Source organism: Neofelis nebulosa, chromosome 16 (genome assembly GCF_028018385.1).
Source record: "Neofelis nebulosa isolate mNeoNeb1 chromosome 16, mNeoNeb1.pri, whole genome shotgun sequence".
NCBI lineage: Eukaryota > Metazoa > Chordata > Mammalia > Carnivora > Felidae > Neofelis > Neofelis nebulosa.
The window spans coordinates 58,983,518-59,009,552 of record NC_080797.1 but is presented as its reverse complement, the minus strand read 5'-3'; the positions used below and the strand labels follow the sequence as shown (position 1 = coordinate 59,009,552).

The 26,035-nt window shown below is 44.9% G+C and overlaps 2 protein-coding genes across 2 annotated transcripts in view; both read left to right on the top strand.

Moving 5' to 3' along the window:
- Window positions 1-1,188: 1,188 nt before the first annotated feature.
- Window positions 1,189-16,710, top strand: RNF135 (ring finger protein 135). The gene is made up of 5 exons (XM_058704467.1): window positions 1,189-1,819; window positions 7,383-7,526; window positions 11,110-11,230; window positions 14,749-14,838; window positions 15,641-16,710. The coding sequence occupies exons 1-5, from the start codon at window positions 1,445-1,447 to the stop codon at window positions 16,168-16,170; spliced, it is 1,260 nt and encodes a 419-aa protein (XP_058560450.1). The 5' UTR covers window positions 1,189-1,444; the 3' UTR covers window positions 16,171-16,710.
- Window positions 15,665-26,035, top strand: part of RHOT1 (ras homolog family member T1) — a 79,446-nt gene continuing 69,075 nt past the window's right edge. Inside the window, exon 1 of the mRNA XM_058704461.1 lies at window positions 15,665-15,758. The gene's annotated coding sequence lies outside the window, so the exon portion shown is untranslated. The remainder of the gene's footprint in view (window positions 15,759-26,035) is intronic.

Genomic DNA, 26,035 nt, shown 5'->3' with positions numbered 1-26,035 from the left:
ACGGGCATGGAGGAGCTGAGTTTACTACAAATGAGGAAACCATGGAACACAATCCAGGCAATAATATATCAACCAGGATAGGCTAAGTAAAGCTGCCCCACTAAATCTCAGTAAGCTTAACGTATGCCAAGTTTATTTTTCTCCTTTACCGCATGTTCTAGTATGGGTCTGCAGGGGGTCTGCTCATCTTGGACACTCAGAGACCCAGGTCACCAATTGATGGGCTCATTTTCACAGTCAGGGCATTTGGCAGAAAGGGATACGATGACTTACTAGCTCTTTAAGCTGATGGAAAAGTAACAAGTACTCTGCATGTTTCAAGTGGGTCAGAGTGGAAAGAGCTAGAAACTTCCATGAGTGGCCTAGTACGTAGTTCTATTGACTACTACTTGTCACTTCCGGTACAGGAAATAGCCACAAATTTGTATTATCTCGTACCTACCTTGGGACCTGGCGAGATGGGGTGAGGTAAAATATCAGACCCTGTTAGCTCATTTCAACAAATCAGAGATGGGGGTTCTGGTCTCTGGCACTCAATCATTGCCGTGTAAACCTGAAAGTTCCTTTGTGTTTGGGGGAGGATTTGATGCTCTTCCAGCTCCAACGTCTTCTTGTTGCAATGAGCCTGGAACTGGAATAAGAGGAGCCAAGGAAGCGAGTAAGCCCAAATAAGGCCCAAGCGCGCTACCTCAAGAAAACAGGCTTTCTAGAATTTTGGTCCGGATGCCTGTTGGGTAATGTGCTTTCAGCCAGCAGGGAGCGGTACGGAGCCAGCGGCACAGTTCTGTATTGCAATAGCGATTTGAAAATCGCTAGGGGTCACTCAACTTTGAGCGTTAGAATCATCTCGGGGAGGTTTTTAAGAATACCGGCGCCGGCGCCGAGCTTCCCCCTAGACGATGAAATCAGACTCTTTGGGAGTGGAGCCCCAACATCGGTATTTTTAAAGAGCTCCCCAGCTATGTGCACCGGGTAGTCTTTAATTCTTTACTACTTGGAGGCTGGATGACATCCAGTGGGTGCATTCTCACAAACAAGTTCTTGACTCGAACCCTCTCTTTCTTCTCGCAAGAGTTGTCGGGGTTACGTTTTAACGGGCCTGGGTGGGGGTGGGGGTGGGGGTGGGGGTGGGGGTGGGGGGGGTGGCGGGGCAGGCATCAAGCTAAAGGGTCTCTAGGACATCAGCGTTTCCTAGCGCTCGGGAGGAGCTGATCTCCACGCGCAGGTGGCTGTGACTCAGGCCAGCTCGGCCCTAGGGCGCCGCTCGCTGGGCGGGGGAGGGCCGAGGTCCGCTCTCAGCGGGACCGAAGTCAGGAAAAATGGGTGGACCCAGGCGGGGAGTGGAAGGTCGAGGGAGCAGCGGAAGGAGACGACGACGCGGGCGGGCGGTCCCCGCCGCGGCCCTGACTTCCGCGGCCCGGCGTCTGGGGGCGGCCTGGTCACCATGGCGGGCCTGGACCCCGGCCTGGCCATCCCCGTGTGGCTGGCCGAGGACGACCTGGGCTGCATCATCTGTCAAGGGCTGCTCGCCTGGCCCGCCACCCTGCCCTGCGGCCACAGCTTCTGCCGCGACTGCCTGAAGGGCCTGTGGGCCGCCGGCAGCCCCGGCCGCCGGCGCTCCTGCCCCACCTGCCGCGAGGGCGCCGCGCAGCCTCCGCAGCTGCGGAAGAACACGCTGCTGCAGGAGCTGGCCGACAAGTACAGCCGGGCGCTGCGCGAGCTGAGGGAGGCCCCCGGCGCCGCTCCCGCCCGGGGAGCCGCCGCCGGCGCAGCGCCCGAGCCCGCGCGCCCGCCCCCGCGCCGCGCCGCCCAGCTGCCGGTAGGGAGGCGGACCCGCGCCGCCGTCGCGCCCCTCGGCCCCGCGCGCCTGCCCGCGGCCCCCCGCTCTCTCCCCTGCCCCGGCCCGCCTGCTCTCACCCTGGGCCCTCCCGCTCTCGGGGCAGTGCGGACAAGTATACGCACGCTGGGAAAAAGCCGCCTCCTGACAGCCCGGCCGCTCAGCACGTTGCCACTTCTTTCCAGTCTTTCCGCAGTCTGTCTCTTTGAACATTTTTATACTGGGGTAAGATACAGCCCAAGACCGGTCCGTCTAACCATTTTTTAAAAATGTACAGTTCAGTGGCGTTAGGTATATCCACAGTGATGGGCAACTATCACTTTCTGTTTCCAGAATGTCAGCACCACAAACACTCTGGCACCCCTTAAGCAGTAACTTCTCATTCCATCTCCCTGCAGTTCCTGGTAACGTCTGGTCTGTTTTTTGTCTCTATCATTTGCCTACTGTAGGTATTTCATATACGTGGGATCATATAATATTTGTCCCCTTGTGTCTGGCTCCTTCCACTTCCCGTAGTGTTTTCAGGGTTCCTTCATGTTGTAGCGTGCACCTGAATCTTACTCCTTTTTGTGGCTGAATAATAAATATTCCATTGCGTGTATGTACCACATTTTGTTTATCCATTTGTACACGGATGGCCGCTTGGATTGTTTCTACCTTCTGATTATTGTGAGTCGTGATGCACTGAACATTGGTGTCCAAGTAACCCAGCCCTTCTTCTCCGTTCTTTTGGGTAAATACCTAGGAGTGGACTTGCGGGTTTGTACGGGAATTCTGTTGAACTTACTGAGGAACACAGCCAAACCATTTTCTACAGCAGCAACATTTTACATTCCATTGGCAACATCCTGATGTTTCCACATCCTTGCCAACATTTGTTGGCAAAATAACAACATTTGTTATTTTTCATTTTATTTTTATTCCCCTCTCCCTCCTGCCACTTTGTTTTTAGTATACCTTTCCTGTTAGGCATGAAGTCCTAGTGGGATCTGCATTTCCCGAATGATTAATGATGTTGACTGATCATCTTTTCATGGGCTTATTGCTAATTTATGTATCTTCGTTGGAGAAATGTTTATTCAGGTCCTTTGACTGTTTTTTGTTTTTGTTTTTGTTTTTAATTGGGTTGTCTTTGAGCGCCTGGGTGGCTCAGTCAGTTAAGCGCTGGACCCGGTTAAAGCTCACATCAAGATATCACAGTTTGTGAGTTCAAGCCTGGGGTCGGGCTCTGTGCTTACAGCTAGGGATTCTTTTTCTCTCCCTCTTTCTCTGCCCCTCCCCTGCTCACACACACACACTCTGTCTCAAAATAAATAAATAACTTAAAAAAAATTGGGTTGTCTTTTTCTTGTGGAGTGTTAGCAATTCTTTATAAATTCTGGATATAAGCCCTTATCAGGTATATGACTTGCAAATATATTCCCCCATCTCGTGGGTTGCCTTTTTACTTTCTTGCTAATGTCCCTTGATGCACACACGTTTTAAGTTTTGCTGATGTCCAGTGTATCTATTCTTTTATTGTTCTTGTTTCTGGTGTCGTATCTAAATGCACCACCAAATTCTGAGTTAATGAAGATTTATCCCCGTATATTCTCCTGAGAGTTTTATGGTAATAAGGCTTGTTTTGAGGTCGCTGACCCATTTTGAGTTTGTCTTTCTATATGGCATGAGGTAGGGGTCCAACTTTATTCTGTTGCATGTGAAAATCTAGCTGTCCCAATACCGTTTGTTGAAGAGAGTGTTTTTCTCTATTGAGTGAACTTGGAACCCTCATAAAAAATCAGTTGGCCATAGATGAATGGGTTTATTGCTAGACTCCTAATTCTAGTCCATTGGGTTTTTTTGGGGGGCGGGGGAATCTATCCCTATGTCAGTACCACATTGTTTTGATTAATATAGTTTTGTAATAAATTTTTTTTCAACGTTTTTTATTTATTTTTGGGACAGAGAGAGACAGAGCATGAACGGGGGAGGGGCAGAGAGAGAGGGAGACACAGAATCGGAAACAGGCTCCAGGCTCTGAGCCATCAGCCCAGAGCCTGACGTGGGGCTCGAACTCACAGACCGCGAGATCGTGACCTGGCTGAAGTCGGACGCTTAACCGACTGCGCCACCCAGGCGCCCCTGTAATAAATTTTGAAATCAGGAAGTGTAAGTCTGTCTGACCCTGTTCTTTTTCAAGATTGTTCTGGCTCTCCCTGCAATTCCATATGAATTTGAAAATTGATGTTATCATTCTGCAAACAAGGCTGTTGGAATTTTGAGAGGGATTGTGTTGAGTATGACATCTTTAACAATATTAAGTCTTCTTCCAAAAACATGGAATGTGTTTCCATTTATTTAGGTCTTAACTTTCTTTCAGTGATGCTCTGTAGTTTTCAAAAATAGAAGTTATTTCATCTCCTTGGTTAAATATATTCCTAGGTATTTTCGTCCTTTTAGGTACTGTTATACATGCAGTTGGGTTCTTAATTTCTTTTTTTTGATTGCTCACTGCAGGGGTATAAAAACACTATTTTTTGTGTGCTGATCTTGCGCCTTTCAACGTTGCTGAATTCGTTTACTAGCTCTAGTGGCTTTCTTGTGTATTTTATTTATAAGATCTTTAGGATTTTATTTATAAGATCATGTCATGTGAGTAGAGAGCATCTTTTCTTCTTTTCCAGTTGGGATGCCTTTTGTTTCTTTTTTTTTTTTTTTTTTAATGTTTATTTTTGAGAGAGAGTGAGCGAGCACACAGGTGCATGCACAGGGGAGTGGCAGAGGGAGAGGGAGACAGAGAATCCCAAGCAGGCTCTGTACTGTCAGCTCACAGCTAGACATGGGGCTCAACCTCAAGAACTGTGAGATCATGACCTGAGCCGAAATCAAGAGCCAGATGCTTAACCCACTGAGCCACCCAGGCACCCAATAGGTGCCTTTTATTTTTTGTCTAATTGCTCCGGCTAAAATTTCCAGTACAATGTCAGGTAGCAGAGGTGCAATCAAGCATGCTTGTTTTGTTCCCACTCTTAGAGCCTTAGTCCCGCTCTTAGTCTTTCACCATTGAGTGTGATGTTAGTTGTGGATTTCTCATAAACTCCCTTTATTATGTTGAGGAATTTCCTTTCTATTCCTGGTTTTCTGAGTGTTTTAGTCATGAAAGGGTGTTGGATTTTGTCAAATGCCTTGTCTGCATCAAATGAAAAGATTATGTGGTTTTTATCCCTTCATTCTATTAATGTGGTATATCACACTGGTTGTTTTTCTTAAGTTGTACCACTTTGCACTCCTGGGATAAATTCCACTTGATCGTGGTGTATTATTCTTTTAATACGCCGCTGGACTTAGTTTGCTAGTATTTTGTTAAGGGCTATTGGTCTGTGATTTTCTTGTGATGTGTTTGTCTAGCTTTGGCAACAGGGTTATACTGGCCTCACTGAGGAGTTAGGAAACATTCCCTCCTCTTCTATGTTTTGGAAGACTTTGAGAAGGACTCTTGTTAATTCTTCTTTAAGCATTTGGTAGAATTCACCAGTGAAGCCATCTGGTCCTAGATTTTTCTTTGTTGGGATTTTGATTACTGATTCAATCTCTTTATTTGTTATACCTCTGTTGACATTTTTCTGTTTATTTTTAAGTCAGTTTAGGTAATTTGTGTTTCTAGGAGTTTATCCATTTCATGTAAGTTATCTAATTTGTTGGCATAATAAGTTCATAATATTCTCTTAAATTTTATTCTGTAAGGTCAGTAGTAATGTCTCCACTTTGCTTTCTTTCTGATTTTGGTCATTTATGTTTCCTCTTTCTTTTTCTTTATCAGTCTAGCTAAAGATTAGTCAGTTTGTTGATTTTTTTCAAAGAACCAACTTTTGTTTCATTCATATCTCTATTGGTTTTACATTCTCCATTTTATTTATCTCCCATAATCTTTATTATTTCCTTCCTTCTGTTAGCTTTGGGTTTGGTTTGCCCTTTTTTTCCCCTGGTTCCTCAAGGTATAAATAAATGTAAGTGATTGATTTGAGATCCTTCTTCTTTTTTAATGCAGGAATTTACAGTTATAAATTTCCCTCTGAGCCTTTTCCAGAGTTCTGACATAATTGCTTTTGACAGTGTCTGTTCTGTGATGTTTCTATGTGGAGGGAACACAAAGTATATTTATATTTATATTTATATCTATATTTATATTTATATGTTTATATTTATGTTTATGTTTATCTATATGTTTATTTATATGTTTATTTATATTTATATGTTTATTTATTTTGAGAGAGAGAAAGCATGTGAGTGGAGAGGGACAGAGAGAGGGGGAGAGAGAATCCCAAGCAGGCTCTGTGCTGTCAGTGCAGAGTCCGACGTGGGGCTCAATCTCATGACCATGAGATCATAACCTGAGCTGAAGTAAAGAATTGGACACTTAACAGACTGAGCCACCCAGGTGCCCCAGAGGGATGTCAGGCTTCTTGGAGATGCAGAAGGTCCTGGGTTAATTTCAGATTTTGAGGTTCCAACATGATTTAAAAAAGAAAAGTATCAGAACAAAGTTATAAAAACTGGTTTATTGACAGTTGGATGATGAACACTGTGTATTTCTGTGACTTGACATAGGACCCCTTGTGGAGGGAATGCAATTCCAGACTTCATCCTTTGAAGTCTGAGCCCATCCTGCCTCTGATGAGGGTCTTGAGGTTGTTCCAGAATGTTGGCTGCAGAACTTACTTCCACTCCCAGCCAGGCTGCTGAGCAAATCAAGGTCTTTAAGTGGGGTTGTTTAGCGCTCTAGTTTGAATGTTGCCTTAAATGTATAGGGCGTCAGGGGTGCCTGGGTGGCTCAGTGAGGTAAGCGTCTGACTTCGGCTCAAATCATGATATCACGGTTCATGGGTTCAATCCCCGCGTTGGGCTCTGCACTGGAGCGTGCTTCAGATTCTATGTCTCCCTCTCTCTCTGCTCCTCCCTTGCTTGTGCTCTGTCTCTCTCTCTCTCTCTCAAAAGTAAATAAACATTAAAAATTTTTTTAAATGTACAGGACATCAATAACCAAACAAAAGGAGCTTACATCTGTGCATCACTTGAAAGTTTCCTCAATCCCTGCACAATGATCAGTTAGGTTGAGTCTCTGCACCGTTTAAGAGGAGAAGGAGGAAGGGTCACTTTTACCTTGAAAGGAGTGGTAAGGACACAGGATGATTCTGGTGACACTGGACCTTAAACCTCTCTAGTTTGATTCCTTCCACTGCCCCTGTCACCTTGCTGGCTGCACCCACCCTGCCAAATCTCCAGGCTCTCCGTTTCCTCTCTGACCTCCTCTGCAGAATGACCCCTCTCATCCCTTCACGCTTCACTCTCACCACCCCCCACCCCACTCCTGTGGATGGTCTCTGTTTCCCTGTTATGGCCGCCAAATGATCAGTAGGCACGCAAAAGGTCTAGGAAGTGTACCTCCTTGTCCTCTGGACATCTTCGTCACCTACTTGCCTGCTTCCTTTATCCGGTGTTTACAACTTCCCTGTCTGGAGCTGCTTCCCGGTCCAGCTTTGTGTTCTTCTTTGTTCTTTTAAAGGCGGCGGCACAGAAGAGCATCACAGAAGCTGGGCATGAGCTGGAAGAGTTGGTGGAACAGCTTGTAGACCTTGTCAGGAGTCTTCAGAGTCAGACACACCTCCCGGAGCCCGGACCAGACAATGAAGGGAGCACCCAGAGCTTGGTAGGCACCCAGCCAGGAAGGGGAAAGGGTGTGCCGGGGGCGTGGCTAGGGACAGCTTCCAATTGGAGCAACATGAACGTGTTTGGAAGTTGAAGGATGCAGTAAGTCTTCATCTGTTACCATTTTCCTACTGTCAAACATGTTTGAGCAGAAGCGTGGAATGCTGGAGGCAAGGCGGGGGAGCTTCTGGTGGGTCAGGTTCCATCCTTAGCCCTGTACCTAACCAGCTCTGAGATCCCCAGTGACCTCTGTGCAAATCCTGCAGATAGTCTCGTCCTCATCTTCACTGACCTTTCAGCAGTCTTTGGCCACACCTTCATTCCTGAAGCTTCCTCAGCTTCTAGGACAGGATCGTTCTGACCGTCTCCTGTTTCTCTCTGGCTGGCGTCTTCTCCGTCTGTCTTGCAGGCTCACTCTCTTTTCCTCTCCTCAGCAATGAAGTGCCCAGATTCCTCAAGGCTGACTTGTACATCGCTTTTTCTTCCCCCTGCGTGGTCTTTCCCACACCATGGCTTTAATTACCACCCTGTGAACACCGTAGCTCCAGCCTGGACCTTTCTCTGAGCTATGGTCTGATATCTTCCTTCTCATCTTTTCCTCTTGGTATCTCAAAGGCACACCGTACTTAAAGTGCCCCAAACTGGGGTGCCTGGGTGGCTCAGTTGGTTAAGCACAGCACAGAGCCTGCTTCAGATCCTCTGTCCGCTTCTCTCTCTCAGCCCCTCCCCGCTTCAAAAATAAATAAATAAACTTATTAAAAAAATGTCCCAAACTGTTTCCATCTCAATGACTGGGCCTGTTATATCCTTCTAAGTGCACAAGCCAGAAACCTGGGAATCATGTCACCCCTTCCCTCACCAGCCTAAACATCCCTAGAATCTATTGACTACTCTTGAGCTTTCTGGAGACATCTCTGATCAGAGCCTCTGATCATTTCTTGCCTGGATTGCTGCAATAATTAATTACTCCACTCTGTTCGCACTGGTCTGCTCTCCTCATGGTCCTCTCAAACACAAATCTGATTTACAACATCTCCAGCGCCATCTGTTTGTGGGGGATTAAGACTCAAATCCCAGCAGTGCTCACAGAACCAACAGGGACCTGTGGGACTCCTGCCCTTGTCTGCCTCTCCTGTCTCTTTCCATCTGGGTCCCCTCACCCTCCTCACCCTGGGGCTCTTCAAGCTGCTGCCACCGTGGCCCACATCAGTACCTCCAGGGTGTCGTGCTTCTTCCCACCAGCAGGGTGCGCTCCATGGAATGTTCTTCTTTCACCCTGCCACCTAGGTAATGCCTGCTCATCCTTCAGACCCAGCTAGATCATCACTTTCCGGGAGAAACCTTCACTGATTTCCTCGAACAAGTCTCCCTGTTAGAGAGGCCCTTGTGACTTCATTTGTAACAGTTATCACAAGTTGGAACTTGATAATGATTGGTGCCATAATTTATTCCTGTTTGTTCTCCCACTTCCCCTACCCTGGACTCTAAGCTTCATTAGGGTAGAGACCTTGATGGCTTTTGTTCTTTTGTTCACTCTTGTATCCCCAGGCCTACCACAGTGCTGGACACATAGTTAGGTGTTCAACAAATGCTCATTGAAGGAGTGAATACACGGGTCTTCAGGGATGCAAGGTGTTGGGGGGAGAAAAGCCTGAGGGTCTGACTTTCCCCCTTGGCATTGCTGCTGGCTTGTATTCTGACCTTGGGCAAAAAGAGCTCTGGTATAAAAAAGCGCTCAAGTAGGGGCTCCTGGGTGGCTCAGTTGGTTAAGCATCTGACTTCGGCTCAGGTCATGATCTCGTGGTTCATGGGCTCAAGCCCTTCATTGGACTCTTTGTTGACAGCCCGGAGCCTGGAACCTGCTTCGGATTCTGTGTCTCCCTCTTTTTCTGCCACTCCCCTGCTAATGCTCTGTCTCTGTCTCTGTCTCTCTCTCTCTCTGTCTCTCTCTCAAAAAAATAAATAAACATTAAAAAAAAGTGCTCAAGTGATGGGAAAATGCAGGTCGATAAAATTCACTGTGGCAATTTAGTTCACCTCCATGAGGTGTAACTGTAACTTCTTTTTGTATTTATTATTATTATTATTTTTAATTTTATTTTTTAAATTTACATCCAAAATAGTTAGCATATAGTGCAACAATGATTTCAGGAGTAGATTCCTTAATGCCCCCTACCCATTTAGCCCATCCCCCCTCCCACAACCCCTCCTGTAACCCTCAGTTTGTTCTCCATATTTATGAGTCTCTTCTGTTTTGTCCCCCTCCCTGTTTTTATATTATTTTCGATTTCTTTCTCTTATGTTCATCTGTTCTATGTCTTAAAGGCCTCATATGAGTGATGTAACTTCTTTTTTTATTAAAATTTTTTTTTCAACGTTTTTTATTTATTTTTGGGACAGAGAGAGACAGAGCATGAATGGGGGAGGGGCAGAGAGAGAGAGGGAGACACAGAATCGGAAACAGGCTCCAGGCTCCAGGCTCCGAGCCATCAGCCCAGAGCCTGACGCGGGGCTCGAACTCACGGACCGCGAGATCGTGACCTGGCTGAAGTCGGACGCTTAACCGACTGCGCCACCCAGGCGCCCCAGTAACTTCTTTTTTTAAATGGGAATAGCAAACCCACCTTGGAAGGTTGTTTTAAAAATTAGAAGTAAGCCGTGGAAAGTACTCAGTCCAATGGGCCTGCTACTTTATGAGGGGTAAGAAGAGTGGGATATGCAAATAGGATATGCAAAGTTGGGAAGGAAAGTCAGGGACCAAAGGTGGGAAGGTGGGAACAAATGGGAGGCTGTGTTGGGGAATGACAGGTTAAAGACAATCAGGGAGCATAGATTAGAGGCCTGAGAGAGCTGGGAGGACCTGGATGGCGGCAACATGTCTATGCTGGCTCTTGAGAAGAGAGATGATATAATGGTAGCCTCTTGGAGAAGATTATTCTGGCCTCTGAAGCTTGGTGACTATCTGTATTATTTATTTTGTAAAGCCCCTATAGGATGGGCTTACAAATTTTAATACTTTTTTTGGTATTACTTAAGAAATCCATGTTTATTGTAGAAAATACTAGAAAATACACAAGCAGTTTAAAGAAAGCAAATGAGGGGCGCCTGGGTGGCTCAGTCGATTAAGCGTCCAACTTCTGCTCAGGTCATGATCTCGTGGTTCGTGAGTTTGAGTCCCGTGTCAGGGTCTGTGCTGATGGCTCAGAGCCTAGAGCCTGTTTCAGATTCTATTTCTCCCTCTCTGTTTGCTTCTCCCCTATTCTTGTGCACTCTCTCTCTCTCTCAAAAATAAATAAACATTAAAAAATTTTTTTAAAAACAAAGAAAATGAACATCACCCATAACCCCACCACCCAGAAATAACCACTCTTTAATATTTTTGCTGCCCTTTGTATTCTTCCAGATTCCTTTCAAGGCATGTGGTCTGAGGGCCTAATTATGTTTTTAAAAATTTGTGAGGGGGCACATAGAGAATTAGAGATGGCAGAATCAGAATATGCTATTTGATGCATACCTTAAGAGACTTGAATTAATCAATTTATTTTGGATGATTCATCAATAGTCTTTCCTTGGTTTCTTCAAAGTTTGTGACTCCCCACACACCCGAGAGAAAACTGAGAGACATTCTGCATGACTTAGAAGAAATCCGGGAAAAATTACGGGAAAACTTGGCATGGAAAGAGGCCCTTGAAGAACAACCACAGGGTAAGGTGATTTTATTTTGTGGAGTATTAAATATGGAAGTTGGGGGAAATGACAGAGTGTTCCAGGGCTTTGTTTTTGGGGGATAGGATCCCAGAGCCCAGCTGTGTTATTCCTGTGCTGCTGTAAATGAGGAAAGAGTGGGCTGAGGTGTTTTTGTGGCTGGATATGTTTTTTGGGTATGACTGGCAGTATGATGTAACACAGGCCTTTAAAAAATAGAAACTCATTTTCTGAGACCTATACATCCAGAACCTAGACCTGATTTTGCTAGCTTACTGCTCATCTGTGTTATCTACCTGAGGAGATTCAGAAATAGGCTGTTTTTTTGGGGGGTCTGGGTGGGTCAGTCGTTTGAGTGACCAACTCTTGGTTTCAGCTCAGGTCATGCTGTCGCGCTCTGTCTCCCTCTCTCTCTGCCCCTCCTCTACTTGTGCTGTTTCTGTCTCTCTCAAAATAAATAAATAAACTTTTTTTAAAAATTAAAAAAAGGAAATAAGCTGCTTTTTATGTTTAACTATTAAATATCTTTGATAACAAAGCATACGATTTTGTAAATCATCCTTGATAAGTTCTATTAACATATCATCTCTGGTGAGCGTGCTAATAATAAACAGTAAAAACATAGAAAGGAACCTTTCTGTTTGACTTTGTACATTCTCTGTTGTAACCCTAGTCATGACTGAAGAACTGTTAGTTCACGCCTGTCCCTTAGACATTAGCTCTGGGCTCCCTCTCTTCTGCCTCCTGGTCTGGCCACTGCCAGCTTTATATGCTTTAGGGACATGTCTCTTATAACGACTTTTATATTCAAATGATCTTGCTCTGCTTAAAAAGTTATTTTAAAAAATTAAAAAAAATTTTTTTAATGTTTATTTATTTTTGAGAGACAGAGAGAGACAGAGCATGAGTGGGGGAGGGGCAGAGAGAGAGAGAAAGACCCAGAATCTGAAGAGGCTCCAGGCTCTGAGCTGTAAGCACAGAGCCGGATGCGGGGCTCAAACTCACAAGCCTTGAGTTCATGACCTGAGCTGAAGTCAGACGCTTAACTGACTGAGCCACCCAGGTGTCCCTAAAAAAAATTTTTTTTTAAATGCTTATTTATTTTTGAGAGAGAGAGAGCATAAGTGGGTGAGGGGCAGAGAGAGAGGGAGACACATAATCCGAAGCAGGCTCCAGGCTCTGAGCTATCAGCACAGGGCCCAATGTGGGGCTTGAACCCACAAACCACAAGATCATGACCTGAGCCAAAGTCGGACGCTTAACCTACTGAGCTACCCAGGCGCTCCAGAAAGTTATTTTGTATTTAGGTGGAGAAACATGATCCCTTGGGAGAAGTTTCCCAAGGGAACCAGTTAGAGCAATTATCTGAGAAATAAGTGTCCTCTTGGCTCCTGTGCACCCCTAAGTTTAGATTAGGTTCCTTAATGATCTTATTTACTCACATAAATTTAAAATCAGAATTTTAGTAGTACCTGGCTGGCTCAGTCGGTGGAGCAGGTGACTCTTGATCTTGGGGTTGTGAGTTCAAGGCCCAAGTTGGGTGTAGAGATTACTTAAAAATAAAATCTTCAAGTAATTAATTAATTAAAATGTTTAAATTTTGGCGTTAAATTTAAAATTTTTAATTCAGCAATCAAAACAATACAAAAGCACACAGTGAAGGTCTCCTTCCCACCCTTGCCCAATTTGCCTATTGCAGTTTCAGTTAACTGCTTGTAGTAGTTTCTTGAGTGCCCATTCAGAATTTACTTACACAAAGTAACATTTTAAAGCACTTATGGCATTCGGTGGGGAGGTCATGGATATTCTGGGTGTCAGAGTGATGCCCTGAAATGGTATTAGCTAATTTATTTGATACATGTGCATCTAACCCTTCCTATGTGCCTGGTACTATGCTTGGTGCTTAGAACATAAAGATGAACAAGGTCTCTACCAGTGTTAGAAACAAGTCCAGCATCCCAATCAGTGGAGGGACATGGAGACTTGGAGCATGGCGAAGCCAGGCTTTAATCAATGTTCTTACAAGAGCAGGTGTCTGATGGACAGGCACACTCAGGGCAGTTACAGCAGACAATTTATCTCCTGGCATGCAGGTCCCTCCCCTGATTCCTCATTGGCTAAGTACTACAGAGGTTACAGCCTTACCCGGATGGCACCTATGCCCATGTCAGGCAAAAAGTAGTCTGATTGGAACAAATGTGCATTCCCTGAGGTGACGCAGAGACTTTCAGTCCCTCCTCCCTTTGTTCTTTGGTGGATGCTCATTGCAAAGCCTGCGAAAATAAGCCCATGAAATGGAGAGGGGAAGAAGAACCAGGACGTGAAGTGTCTAAGGGTTTGGGACTCCATGGTGTGTGTGTGTGTGGGGGGGGTGGGGATGGGGAGGGAGGTCATACATATTTCCAATAGGTTGTAAACCTATTTTAATGAGACAGCACAGCTTCTATTTGGTGTTCCTGAAAATGAATCATCTCCCTTACTTCTCACACCAGCAAGGAGCTTAAATCTTACCAGGGAAACAGGCAGTAAAAAAAGCTCACTGTGAGAACATGGGGCTGAACATAAGGATGTGGGAAACATGAGGTGCCTGGGTGGCTCAGTCGGTTAAGCATCCGACTTCAGCTCAGGTCATGATCTCACAGTCTGTGAGTTCGAGCCTGGCGTCGGGCTCTGTGCTGACAGCTCAGAGCCTAGAGCCCGCTTCTGATTCTGTGTCTCTCTTTCTCTCTGCCCCTCCCCTGCTCATGCTCTGTCTCTCTCTCTCTCTCTCTCTCTCTCTCAAAAATAAATAAACATTGAAAAAAGATTTTTTTTTAATGATTTGGGAAACAAAGGTAACTTACAGCCCACTGACAAGTCCTGAAACAACCAGAGTGACCTTCCTCTGGGAGTTCAGCTGCCTCCATGCTGACACTTTGCTAGGGGCAAAAGGCAGTCTTAGCTTAACATTATCCCAACCCTCCAGGAGCCTATAAGTCTACTTTAACATATGGGACATTTAACATTCCTTTGGAAACCTCCTTTATCTCTGTCCCCCCAATTATATGTTAGCAGTCATCCTCCAAGCATAAGGAGCATGATAATACATCTGAAGGGTTTCATGACTGAGGTTTTGCTAGACAGTAATGACTTTTTCCTAACAACAGCTAGGTCTCTCAAGGTCCTGCAAACCTTGCTTCCAAAATTCCTTAGAGACTTACTCTATCCCTAACCCCCTCCCAACTTGAAGGTATATAGTCAGCCACCCCTCACAACCCACATACAGCTCTTTCTGCCCACGGGTCCTGTCCCCGAGCTTTAATGAAACCACCTTTTTGCACTGAAAATGTCTCAAGAATTCTTTCTTGACCATTCGCTCTGAACCCCACCATTTCCACATCAATACCTGAGCTGGATGTCCTGATTCAAGTCTGACACTACAAAAAAGTTCTGTGCCCTGATCACGATGTTTGAATAATTCTATTTGCCTTTTTTTTTTGATAAGACTTTTTCCCCTTCCCAATGTTTTGATTCCTTAGTGGAACTCCAAGAAGGTCCATCTTCCTCTGCATGCCCGCTGCCTGACCACAGTCACCCTGCCCCCACGAGGACCTCCCGGTTTGCTCAGTGTAAGTATGTAGTCTGCTTAAAACTTGGCTTTGGCCTGGGGCGCCTGGGTGGCTTGGTCGGTGGAGTGTCCGACCCTGACCTGATTTTGGCTCAGGTCACAATCCCAGGGTTGTGGGATCGAGCCCCGTGTTCTGTGTTGGGCTCTGTGCCCAGAGTGGAGCCTGCTTAGGATTCTCTCTCTCTCCACCCCTCTCCCCTACTTGGGCTCCCTCCCTCTCTTTCAAAAAAGAATTAAACAACACAAAACAAAACAAAACAAAACAAAACAAAACAAAACAAAACAAAACTTGGGGGTCTGCCAGTCCACCTCCCAGCTGCTGGGCCTGTTGTTGGCTCAAAGGGGAGCTGATTACAAAGACAAAGGGATGAAGACTCCCAAATTCCAGGCTAAAGTGGGGAAATAAAAGTTAAGATGTGAAGGGGGGATTGTTACTAGAACCATGATAGAAGACTGCAAGTTGAGGTACCAATTTTAATGCCAGTGTAAGTAAACTTTATCACACTCAAAGATACAAAGCGTCTGGGTGGCTCAGTCGGTTGGGCATCTGACTTCGGCTCAGGTCATGATCTCGCCATTCTGGAGTTCCAGCCCCACGTTGGGCTTTGTGCTGACAGCTCAGACCCTGGAGCCTGCTTCTGATTCTGTGTCTCCTCTTCTCTCTCTGCCCCTTCCCAAATCACACTTTGTCTCTTTCTCTCTCTCTCTTTCTCAAAAATAAATAAACTTAAAGAAAAAAAAGCTACAAAGCTATATTTTGCTCTTAGGGTGAGAGCTAATCATATCCTTGTTCTTTTCCTCAGGGGCCATTAGTCCGACCTTTGACCTTCGGAGCCACTGCTGTAGTCTGGAGGTGTCCGAGGACTGCCGGGTGGTGACTGTATCTCGCTGCCCGCAGACCCATCTCTGGAGCCACGAGAGGTTTGTGACCTGCCAGGTCTTATGTTCCCAGGCCTTTTCTTCAGGGCAACAGTATTGGGAAGTAGACACTCAGCACTGCAACAACTGGGCAGTTGGGGTGGCCTCCTGGGGGATGAGGCGCAACCAGACCCTGGGAAGGACCGAAGACTCCTGGTGTGTAGAGTGGAAGGGGACTGGCCAGCTCTCTGCATGGCACATGGTCAAGGAAACCATCCTGGGCTCTGACAGACCTAAGGTGGTGGGCATCTGGCTGGACCTGGAAGAGGGCAAACTTGCCTTCTATTCGGTGGCCAATCAGGAGACACTTCTGTACGAGTGCCCCATCTCTGCCTCCTCCCCTCTGCACCCTGCCTTCTGGCTGTATGGCTTAAATCCTGGAAACGCTCTGACTATAAGGCCAGTAAAGGTGTAAAGGTTCCCTGGGTCTTAAAACATGGTGATCTCCCGGTTTCTCCCTCTGGTTTCAAGTAGCTGGCAACTTCCCAAAGATCCCACTTCCAGAGTTAATGGGTGAGCAGGAAAGGGCTAACTGTAGGCTTGGGACATTGAAACTGCACATTCCCCAGAAAGCATTGACCCTTGACTGGCTCCTGGGAGGTAACCCCTAAGCCCTTGGGATATCCTGCCTGATAAGAGTGTCTGTTTACCTGAGGGCCTCGGGCCAGGAGCTATCACCTTGACCTCTGGAGGGGCTGGAGACTCTGCCTGGGTGCCTGACCCCCAGTAAAAGCCCTGGGCTCCAAGGCTGGGGTGAGCTTCCCTGGTTGGCAATACCCCTTGCACATTGCCACACACTGTCGCTAACTGTCACTAGGAGAATTAACCTTGTCCTTGTGACTCCACAGGGAGAGGATAGTTGATCTCTTGGCTCCTGCCCTGTGTGCTGTGCCTTTTACTACTGCTGATTTTAATCTGTATCCTTTCACTGTAATAAATTGTAACCAAGACTACAGTCACTTTGCTGAGTTCTCTGGGTGCTTCTAGTGAATCACTGAACCTGAGAGTGGTTTGAGGGACCCCCAACTCAGGGCAGATTATCAGTTGCTGTGTAATACCATGGCCACGAATGCAGTGGGTTTTTTTTTTTTTTTTTTTAAAGTTTATTTATTTTTGAGACAGAGAGAGACAGAACATGAACGGGGGAGGGGCAGAGAGAGAGGGAGACACAGAATCGGAAGCAGGCTCCAGGCTCTGAGCCACCAGCCCAGAGCCCGACGCGGGGCTCGAACCCACAGACCGCGAGATCGTGACCTGAGCCGAAGTCGGACGCTTAACCGACTGAGCCACCCAGGCGCCCCACGAATGCAGTGGTTTTAAACAACACACAGCACCTCACAGTTTCTGTGAGGAGTGAGGCACAGTTTCTGTGCCAGGAGTCAGGGCACCGTTGAGACAAGGCCTCTGCTTGGGGGGGTCTCACAAGCTGCAATCAAGGTGTGACCCAGCACTGTGGTGTCATCTGAGGCTCAACTGGGGAAGGATCTCCTTCCAGACTCACATGGTGGTTGGTAATATTCATTTCCTCTTGGGTTGTCAGACTGAGGTCCTCAGTTTCTTGCTGGCTGTTGGCTGGGGACCACCCTCAGTTCCTCACCCCATGGGCCTCTGTAGTGTACCCCTCACGTCCTCAAAGCCAACAAGGAACAGAACATCTCCTAGCCAGATGGACTTTAAATCTTGTATAATATAATCACATACACATAATCCCATACATCCTATTGCCTTTGCCTTATTCTGTTGGTTAAAAACAAGTTGCAAGTCCTGCCCACACTCAAGGGGAAGGGATTAAACAGGGCAGGAATACCAGGAGGTGGGGGGTCATAGGGGACACCTGACAGTCTGGCCAGCATAGGGTGTCATTTCATTCTTGATTTCCCCTATTTTTAAAAGTCATTTTATTATATAACACAACAGATACAGAAAACCATAAAAGGGGTGCCTGGGTGGCTCAGTTGGTTAAGTGTCCTACTCTTGATTTCGGCTCAGGTCTTGATCTCACAGGTTCCTGAGTTCAAGGCCCACATTAGGCTCTGCACTGACAGTGTGGAGCCTACTTGGGATTCTTTCTCTTTCTCTCTCTCTGCCCCTCACTCTCAAGGTAAATAAAAGAAAACTCCATAATACATGTGGAATATAACAAATTATTATAAACACCCTTATTAAGTACACTTTAGGTCAAGAAATAAAACCTTCCTACCCACCCCAGAAGCTCCTTCACGTGCCTTGTCCTGATCACACAGTCCTTCCTCTGCCTGAAAGGAATCTGATGTTTACAGTAATCACTTCCTTAAATTTCTTTATAGTGTTAGCACCCAAATAAACATCCCTGGCCACAAGAGTCTTGCCCATTAAAAAACAACAACAACAACCAGATGTGTCTTTTTCTTAACAACTTTGTTGAGATATAATTTACATACTATAAAACTCACCTATTGAAAGTATACAAAGCGGGGTGTCTGGCTGGCTCAGTTGGAAGAGTGTGCAACTCTTGATCTTGGGGTTGTGAGTTCAAACCCCATGTTGGGTGTAGAGATTACTTAAGTAAATAAATAAATAAATAAATAAATAAATAAATCTTTAAAAAAATAAAAAATAAAGTGTACAAATCAACCTTTACTATGGAGTTGTGAAACTCTGATTGTATTCTAGCTTTAGAACATTTTCATCAGCCCCAGAAAGAACCCTCTTACCCATTAGCTGCTGATCCATCTGTCTTGTAGGTCTCTGAATCTACATATCTCCCTCTCCCTTTTCCTTTCTTGCAATTCATCTGTAGGACCCCAAGCTGGACTAGCACCCATTTTGAAGATGTGGAAATTCAACTCTGCTGGACTTGGTTAAGCAGAAAACCTCATTGCACAAACCAGCCAAGCAACCCTTGGCAGTGCATTTAAGCCCTTCTTTCTCCTGTAAGATGGAAATAATAGTTATTTGCCCTTCCTTATCTTCCTCAAAGGGTTACTGAAAAAATTAAAGTAGTAGGTGAGGAAATTAGAAAAATGCCAGGACAATGATAACCACAGCAACAATGACAGAATCATGGCAGCCTCTAATTCACCTTGGCCTCTCACATCTTGAGACTCACATTTAATTTACGTACATATCCTCAAAAACAGGGCCAAGCAAAATTCTTCTATATGTTCTATTAATTTGCTTTCTCACAAACCAGGGAGCAGAGGCCCAGACAGGGTTAGTGGTTTGTCCAGGGCCAGTCAGCTGGCAGAGCAGGGACCAGGCCGTTTCTCCCCTGTCAAGTCTCTAACCTTAACACCCTCTGATGAGGTCCTGTGCTGAGACCTGGCCTTCCAGTCTGATGGGACACAGCTAGCCCTAGAGCCACGAGGTGCTCTTTTTTTTGTGGTTGGTGGTGGTGGTAATCCTCAGTATAGTGGCCTTGGGTTGTCTGAGCAAGGGACAGGGCCTCTCTCTTGGTGCCAGTTGATCATTAAAAGTCTTTCTGTTTTTACTTTCTGCATCACTCACCTTTTATCTTCTCACCCAGAGTCACTTTGATGTTTCCCCTTTAAAAGTACCAAGATTCTGGGGTGTAGCTCAGGTCATGATCTCATAGTTCATGAGTTTGAGCCCCCACATCTGGCTCTGTGCTCACAGTGGGGAGCCTGCTTTGTATCCTCTGTCTCCCTCTCTCTGCCCCAGCTCCCCCATCAAAAGTAAACATTAAAAATACATGAATTCAGCAAAGTTGCAGGATACAAAATCAATGTACAGAAATCAGTTGCATTCTTATACACTAACAATGAAGCAACAGAAAGACAAATAAAGAAACTGATCCCATTCACAATTGCACCAAGAAGCATAAAATACCTAGGAATAAATCTAACCAAAGATGTAAAAGATCTGTATGCTGAAAACTATAGAAAGCTTATGCAGGTAATTGAAGAAGATATAAAGAAATGGAAAGACATTCCCTGCTCATGGATTGGAAGAATAAATATTGTCAAAATGTCAATACTACCCAAAGCTATCTACACATTCAATGCAATCCCAATCAAAATTGCACCAGCATTCTTCTCGAAACTGGAACAAGCAATCCTAAAATTCATATGGAACCACAAAAGGCCCCGAATAGCCAAAGTAATTTTGAAGAAGAAGACCAAAGCAGGAGGCATCACAATCCCAGACTTTAGCCTCTACTACAAAGCTGTCATCATCAAGACAGCATGGTATTGGCATAAAAACAGACACATAGACCAATGGAATCGAATAGAAACCCCAGAACTAGACCCACAAACGTATGGCCAACTCATTTTTGACAAAGCAGGAAAGAACATCCAATGGAAAAAAGACAGTCTCTTTAACAAATGGTGCTGGGAGAACTGGACAGCAACATCCAGAAGGTTGAAACTAGACCACTTTCTCACACCATTCACAAAAATAAACTCAAAATGGATAAAGGACCTGAATGTGAGACAGGAAACCATCAAAACCTTAGAGGAGAAAGCAGGAAAAGACCTCTCTGACCTCAGCCGTAGCAATCTCTTACTTGGCACATCCCCAAAGGCAAGGGAATTAAAAGCAAAAGTGAATTACTGGGACCTTATGAAGATAAAAAGCTTCTGCACAGCAAAGGAAACAACCAACAAAACTAAAAGGCAACCAACGGAATGGGAAAAGATATTTGCAAATGACACATCGGACAAAGGGCTAGTATCCAAAATCTATAAAGAGCTCATCAAACTCCACACCCGAAAAACAAATAACCCAGTGAAGAAATGGGCAGAAAACATGAATAGACACTTCTCTAAAGAAGACATCCGGATGGCCAACAGGCACATGAAAAGATGTTCAACGTCGCTCCTCATCAGGGAAATACAAATCAAAACCACACTCAGATACCACCTCACGCCAGTCAGAGTGGCCAAAATGAAGAAATCAGGAGACTATAGATGCTGGAGAGGATGTGGAGAGACGGGAACCCTCTTGCACTGTTGGTGGGAATGCAAATTGGTGCAGCCGCTCTGGAAAGCAGTGTGGAGGTTCCTCAGAAAATTAAAAATAGACCTACCCTATGACCCAGCAATAGCACTGCTAGGAATTTATCCAAGGGATACAGGAGTACTGATGCATAGGGGCACTTGTACCCCAATGTTTATAGCAGCACTCTCAACAATAGCCAAATTATGGAAAGAGCCTAAATGTCCATCAACTGATGAATGGATAAAGAAATTGTGGTTTATATACACAATGGAATACTACGTGGCAATGAGAAAAAATGAAATATGGCGTTTTGTAGCAGCGTGGATGGAACTGGAGAGTGTGATGCTAAGTGAAATAAGCCATACAGAGAAAGACAGATACCATATGGTTTCACTCTTATGTGGATCCTGAGAAACGTAACAGAAACCCATGGGGGAGGGGAAGGGAAAAAAAAAAAAAAAAGAGGTTAGAGTGGGAGAGAGCCAAAGCATAAGAGACTGTTAAAAACAGAACAAACTGAGGGTTGATGGGGGGTGGGAGGGAGGGCAGGGTGGGTGATGGGTATTGAGGAGGGCACCTTTTGGGATGAGCACTGGGTGTTGTATGGAAACCAATTTGACAGTAAATTTCATATATTAAAAAAAAAAAAAAAAGTAAACATTAAAAAAAATTTGGGGGGGGGGGCGGCACCTGGGTGGCTCAGTTGGTTGAGCCTCCGACTCTTGACTTTGGCTCAGGTCATGAGCTTACGGTTCGTGAGTTTGAACCCCATGTTGGGCTCTGCACTGACAGTGTGGAGCCTGCTTGGGATTCTCTCTCTCTCCCTCTCTCTCTGTTTCTCCCCCCCACTCACACTCTATCTCTATGTCCTAAAATAAATAAACACTTAAAAAAAAAAAGAAGTAGAGAGGCACCTGGGTGACTTAGTTGGTTGAGCATCAAACTTTGGCTCAGGTCATAATCTCACGTCCCATGAGTTCGAGCCCCACATCAGGCTCTCTGCTGACAGCTCAGAGCCTGGAGGCTGCTTTGGATTCTGTATCTTTCTCTCTCTCTCTGCCCCTCCCCCACTCATACTCTGTACCCCCCCCGTCTCTGTCTCTCTCAAAAGTAAATAAACATTAAAAAAAATTAAAAAAAATTTTTTAAGTAGAGAATAAAGGTTCGCACTCTGCTTCTTTGCTTTTGTCTCAAGTTTTCTGTCAGCATAAACTTTCCAGGACACTGTGAAAAGTGGTGCCCTTCCTCAAACGAAACAAAACAAGAATCCTCCAGAACAGAAATAATGAAGCTGAAATGCCAGTGGCTGAAGGGCCTCTCACTTGGATCTATGCCACATGGGGGAAGGAATCATCCACACAGGGATCCACCTGGAAAGACTTCCTGTGGGGACGGAAAGGCTAATGAGCAGAGCACTGGGGACTCCTGTGGCAGCATCTCACCTTCTCTGCAGGTGTTTCTCTCAAAAACTTACATTTTCTTGTAGACTTGTCTCTGTTTTTTTCTAGGGGTTAGGGAGAAGGCAGTAATGTCAGTGACAAGGGCCACCTGTATCTCTTCCTCTCTCTTCCCCTCCACTTCTCTCTCTCTCTCTCTCTCTCTCTCTCTCTCTCTCTCTCTCACACACACACACACACACACACACTTCACCTGCTGGTGAGACACCTACTGGTGTGTCCATTGTTGGGGTCCAGGGCTTTGGGTTCCTGGAAGAACCACCTACCAAGCAGGAAGCCACCACCTTCTTAGGGTCACAGCAACCTCTAATACAATTATATCTATCTGTCTCTTTCTTTTCCTCCCTCAAATACTTTTTTTTCTGGAAAAGTTTAATTTGAAGACTTTATTTCCTAGCTGATTGCAGAAACAAACCACAAAATGCAACATGCTGCTCTTTGGAGGTATTTCAGGCTCTCTTGCTTTGGTCAAGGGAAAAATCCCTTCCCCAGGGGCACTTGAGGCTTTTGACAGGAAGGGATAATCTTCCTTGGTATGTGCTCAGCTCCATCATCCCCCACTTCTGCCTGAGCCCTCAGCCCCAAACCCAAATTTATCCTCATTCGTAATTGCTCAAACCTTAATGACCGCAATGGGTATCTGGCTGGTTCAGTCAGTAAACCAGAGTGTGCAACTGACTCTTGATCTCGGGTTTGTGGGTTCATGCCCCATGTTGGGTGTAGAGATTACTTAAAAATAAAATCTTACACACACACACACACACACACACACACACACACACACACACACACCCTAATCACTGGGACGCCCGAATGGCTCAGTTGATTAAGCATCTAACTTTTGATTTTGGCTCAGGTCATGATCTCACCATTTGTGGGTTTGAGCCCTGCATCGTGCTCCATGCTGACAGTGTGGAGCCTGCTAGGGATTCTCTCTCTCTCTCTCTCTCTCTCTCTCTCTCTCTGCCCCTCCTCCAGGCATGCCTGCGCACTCCCTCTCTCCTTCTCAAAACAAACATTAAAAAAACCCACCCTAATCATTACATGAGTGTTTGTCCTTCCAGAGGAGTGCAATCTTCTTTAATTATACTTAGGATTAGGCCAAAGATTTGTTTCAATTTGGGATTTACCTTCCTAGCCAGCCATAGGCTTTCTTAGGACAGGGTTTCCCAAGCTTCAGCCTTTTATGTGCCACAATTCTTGTTACCTTTGCATTATCTCCTGCACCATTTTTTACTTAATATTTTTTCCTAAACCAACTCACTGACCCCTCTCAGGTACATTCATTTCCAAAGGAAACCTTATGGTTGATCTTAGCCAAAAGGCCGAGAAGCGATTCAAAAGGAAACTTTTAAAAAGTTACGTAAATGGAAATCAGGGTCATGTGTCTTAAATAAAGGGGTAACCCTAAATATATGTTTCAAGGAAAACAAAACAAGGTGACTAGCCTGGTTCTGTCCTCTAGGGCTCTGATCCCGGGATTCGTCACTAGCTTGCGTGCTCTCTCTCTTGCAAGAGGAGATTATCACGTGTTACAGACTTCCTGAGGCTTTCATTTTGGCTTAATTAGGGTAGAAACCATAATAGAAAAGGGGAAAAACTTTCTGGCCACAGGGGTCATTGTTTCTAATGTCCTTGCACCATCTACAATGACCTCTTGTTCCACTACTTTGGGAAACCCGGTTCTAAGAGATTGGGCTAATGCGGTCTGGAAGACTATGTCTTCCTTCCCTGCCTAGTGAAATCTTTTCCACCTTTATATTTCAAAACAAACATGCCCTGGGGGAGAAAACCTTATGCCTTTGGTCAGGACACAATGTCTTGGAGTTACCATAGGATCTTTTCTTCACCACCTTCTGCACAATTAGTCACCAAGTAGTGACACTGGATTCTGCCTTCTCAAATCATTCCAGCTCTGGCCCCTCCTCTTCCCTCGGCGTCTTCTCTGGCGCAGACTCTAATCGCTTCTCTCCCAGATTATTTTAATCCGAGCCCCTCTGTCTCTAGTCAGAACCCTCTTCCCATCTGTTCTCATTCTGCTAATGTGAGCTTCCCCGAAAACACAAATCAGAGGTTACTCCTCCATTGAAAACACCCCCAGCGCAGGGTGCCTGGGTGGTTCAGTCAGTTTAAGCGTTTGACTTCAGCTCAGGTCCTGATCTCATGGTTCGTGGGCTCCAGCCCCACTTCAGGCTGTGTGCTGACAGCTCAGAGCCTGGAGCTTGCTTCGGAGTCTGAGTCTCCCTCTCCCCTGCTCACACTCTCTCTTTCTGTCTCTCAAAAATGAATAAACATAAAAATTTTTTTAAATAAATAAATAAATAAACAAACTTAAAAAGCAGACCCACTAGTACTAAGAGTGACCAGGAAGGCCACTCAGGCTAAAACCATGGTCATTTTCCTAGGAGCTCTCTGGGGATATTTGCATTTTTGCTGGGTTAAGGCATGGCGTTGCTTGGGAGGTCATTTGTTAACAGTGCCCTGTAGGAAGAGCTGACGACGGGAGGAATGGGACACCATCACACGAGTCTTGTTGGTTTTGGCCAAGGAAGGAAAACATTATGAGATGCCACCTATTTTGTGGAAGGGGTTGAAAGGTTTGGGTACCTGGAGAATGATTTGGAGGATTCTGGTGAGAAGAAAGAAGGGTGCCCAAAGATGAACTACCCGGTCCACCACTTGTCTCCCATAATAAATCAGTGATGTTCAGTACTTTGCCCCTAGCACCTAGCTCAGAGCCTCACACCTCCTGGAGACAATAACTACTTGTTAAATGACTGAATAAACATAATATCCTACATCAGTGCCTCCATTAAAGCATATTGCTATTCTTCTAAATATTTCTATTAATTTTATTTAAAAGATCAAATTATTGGGGCGCCTGGGTGGCTTAGTCGGTAAAGCATCTGACTTCGGCTCAGGTCATGATATCACAGTTTGTGAGTTCAAGTCCTGCGTCGGGCTCTGTGCTGACAGCTCAGAGCCTGGAGCCTGCTTCGGATTTTGTGTCTCCCTCTCTCTCTGCCCCTCCCCCACTCACGCTCTGTCTCTCTCTGTCTCTCAAAAATAAATAAATGTTAAAAAAAATTTTTTTAAAGATCTAATTATTAAATTAACTTTGACATCGTACAAAAGATGATGGTACTAAAAATTAATTCATAATCGTTACCACGTTTTCCCTTCTTTGTATTCTCAGCCAGTATCTATGTTCATCCATTAGTTTTAATTACCCGGTGGACACAGGTGCATGCTTGTAAAAGTTCAAAACTACACAAATATAGAGGATAAAAGTTGCGTAAATGGATAGATCATAGTTCGTTTTTATATAGCTGTAATTCTATATGTGGTTTTAGATTTCTATTTTTTCACTTACTTTGTAAATCCTTTTCCATGTCTGTAATAGTCATTAGTTTTAATGACCCGAAAGTTCTCCAGTTTATTTATTTGTAATCTCTACACCAGTGTGGAGCTTGAACTCATGACTGTGAGATCAAGAGTCATGTGCTCTGCCAACTAAGCCAGCCAGGCACCCCATAATGACAGCAAAAGTGCTAATAATTTTATGTCATACTTAATTTATTCCCCTATAATTATATGTTTTCCATTTTTAAGTACTGTGTAATGTTGCTATAAATAGAATATATATATATATATATTTTTTTTCTTCTTTTGAATTATTTTCTTGAAATATATTTAATTGTGATTTCTTGGCATAAATAAACAGATATACATTTACTATTCTATGGAATTTTTGGTTTTGCAGAAACAGCCTGTGGCCTAAAATTTTTTGAGAATGGTTAATATCTATAATAAGTCAGCAAAAATTTTAATGTCTTTACAGTGATCAAAAGTTATATTAAATGCACTTTTGCCTTTCAGACT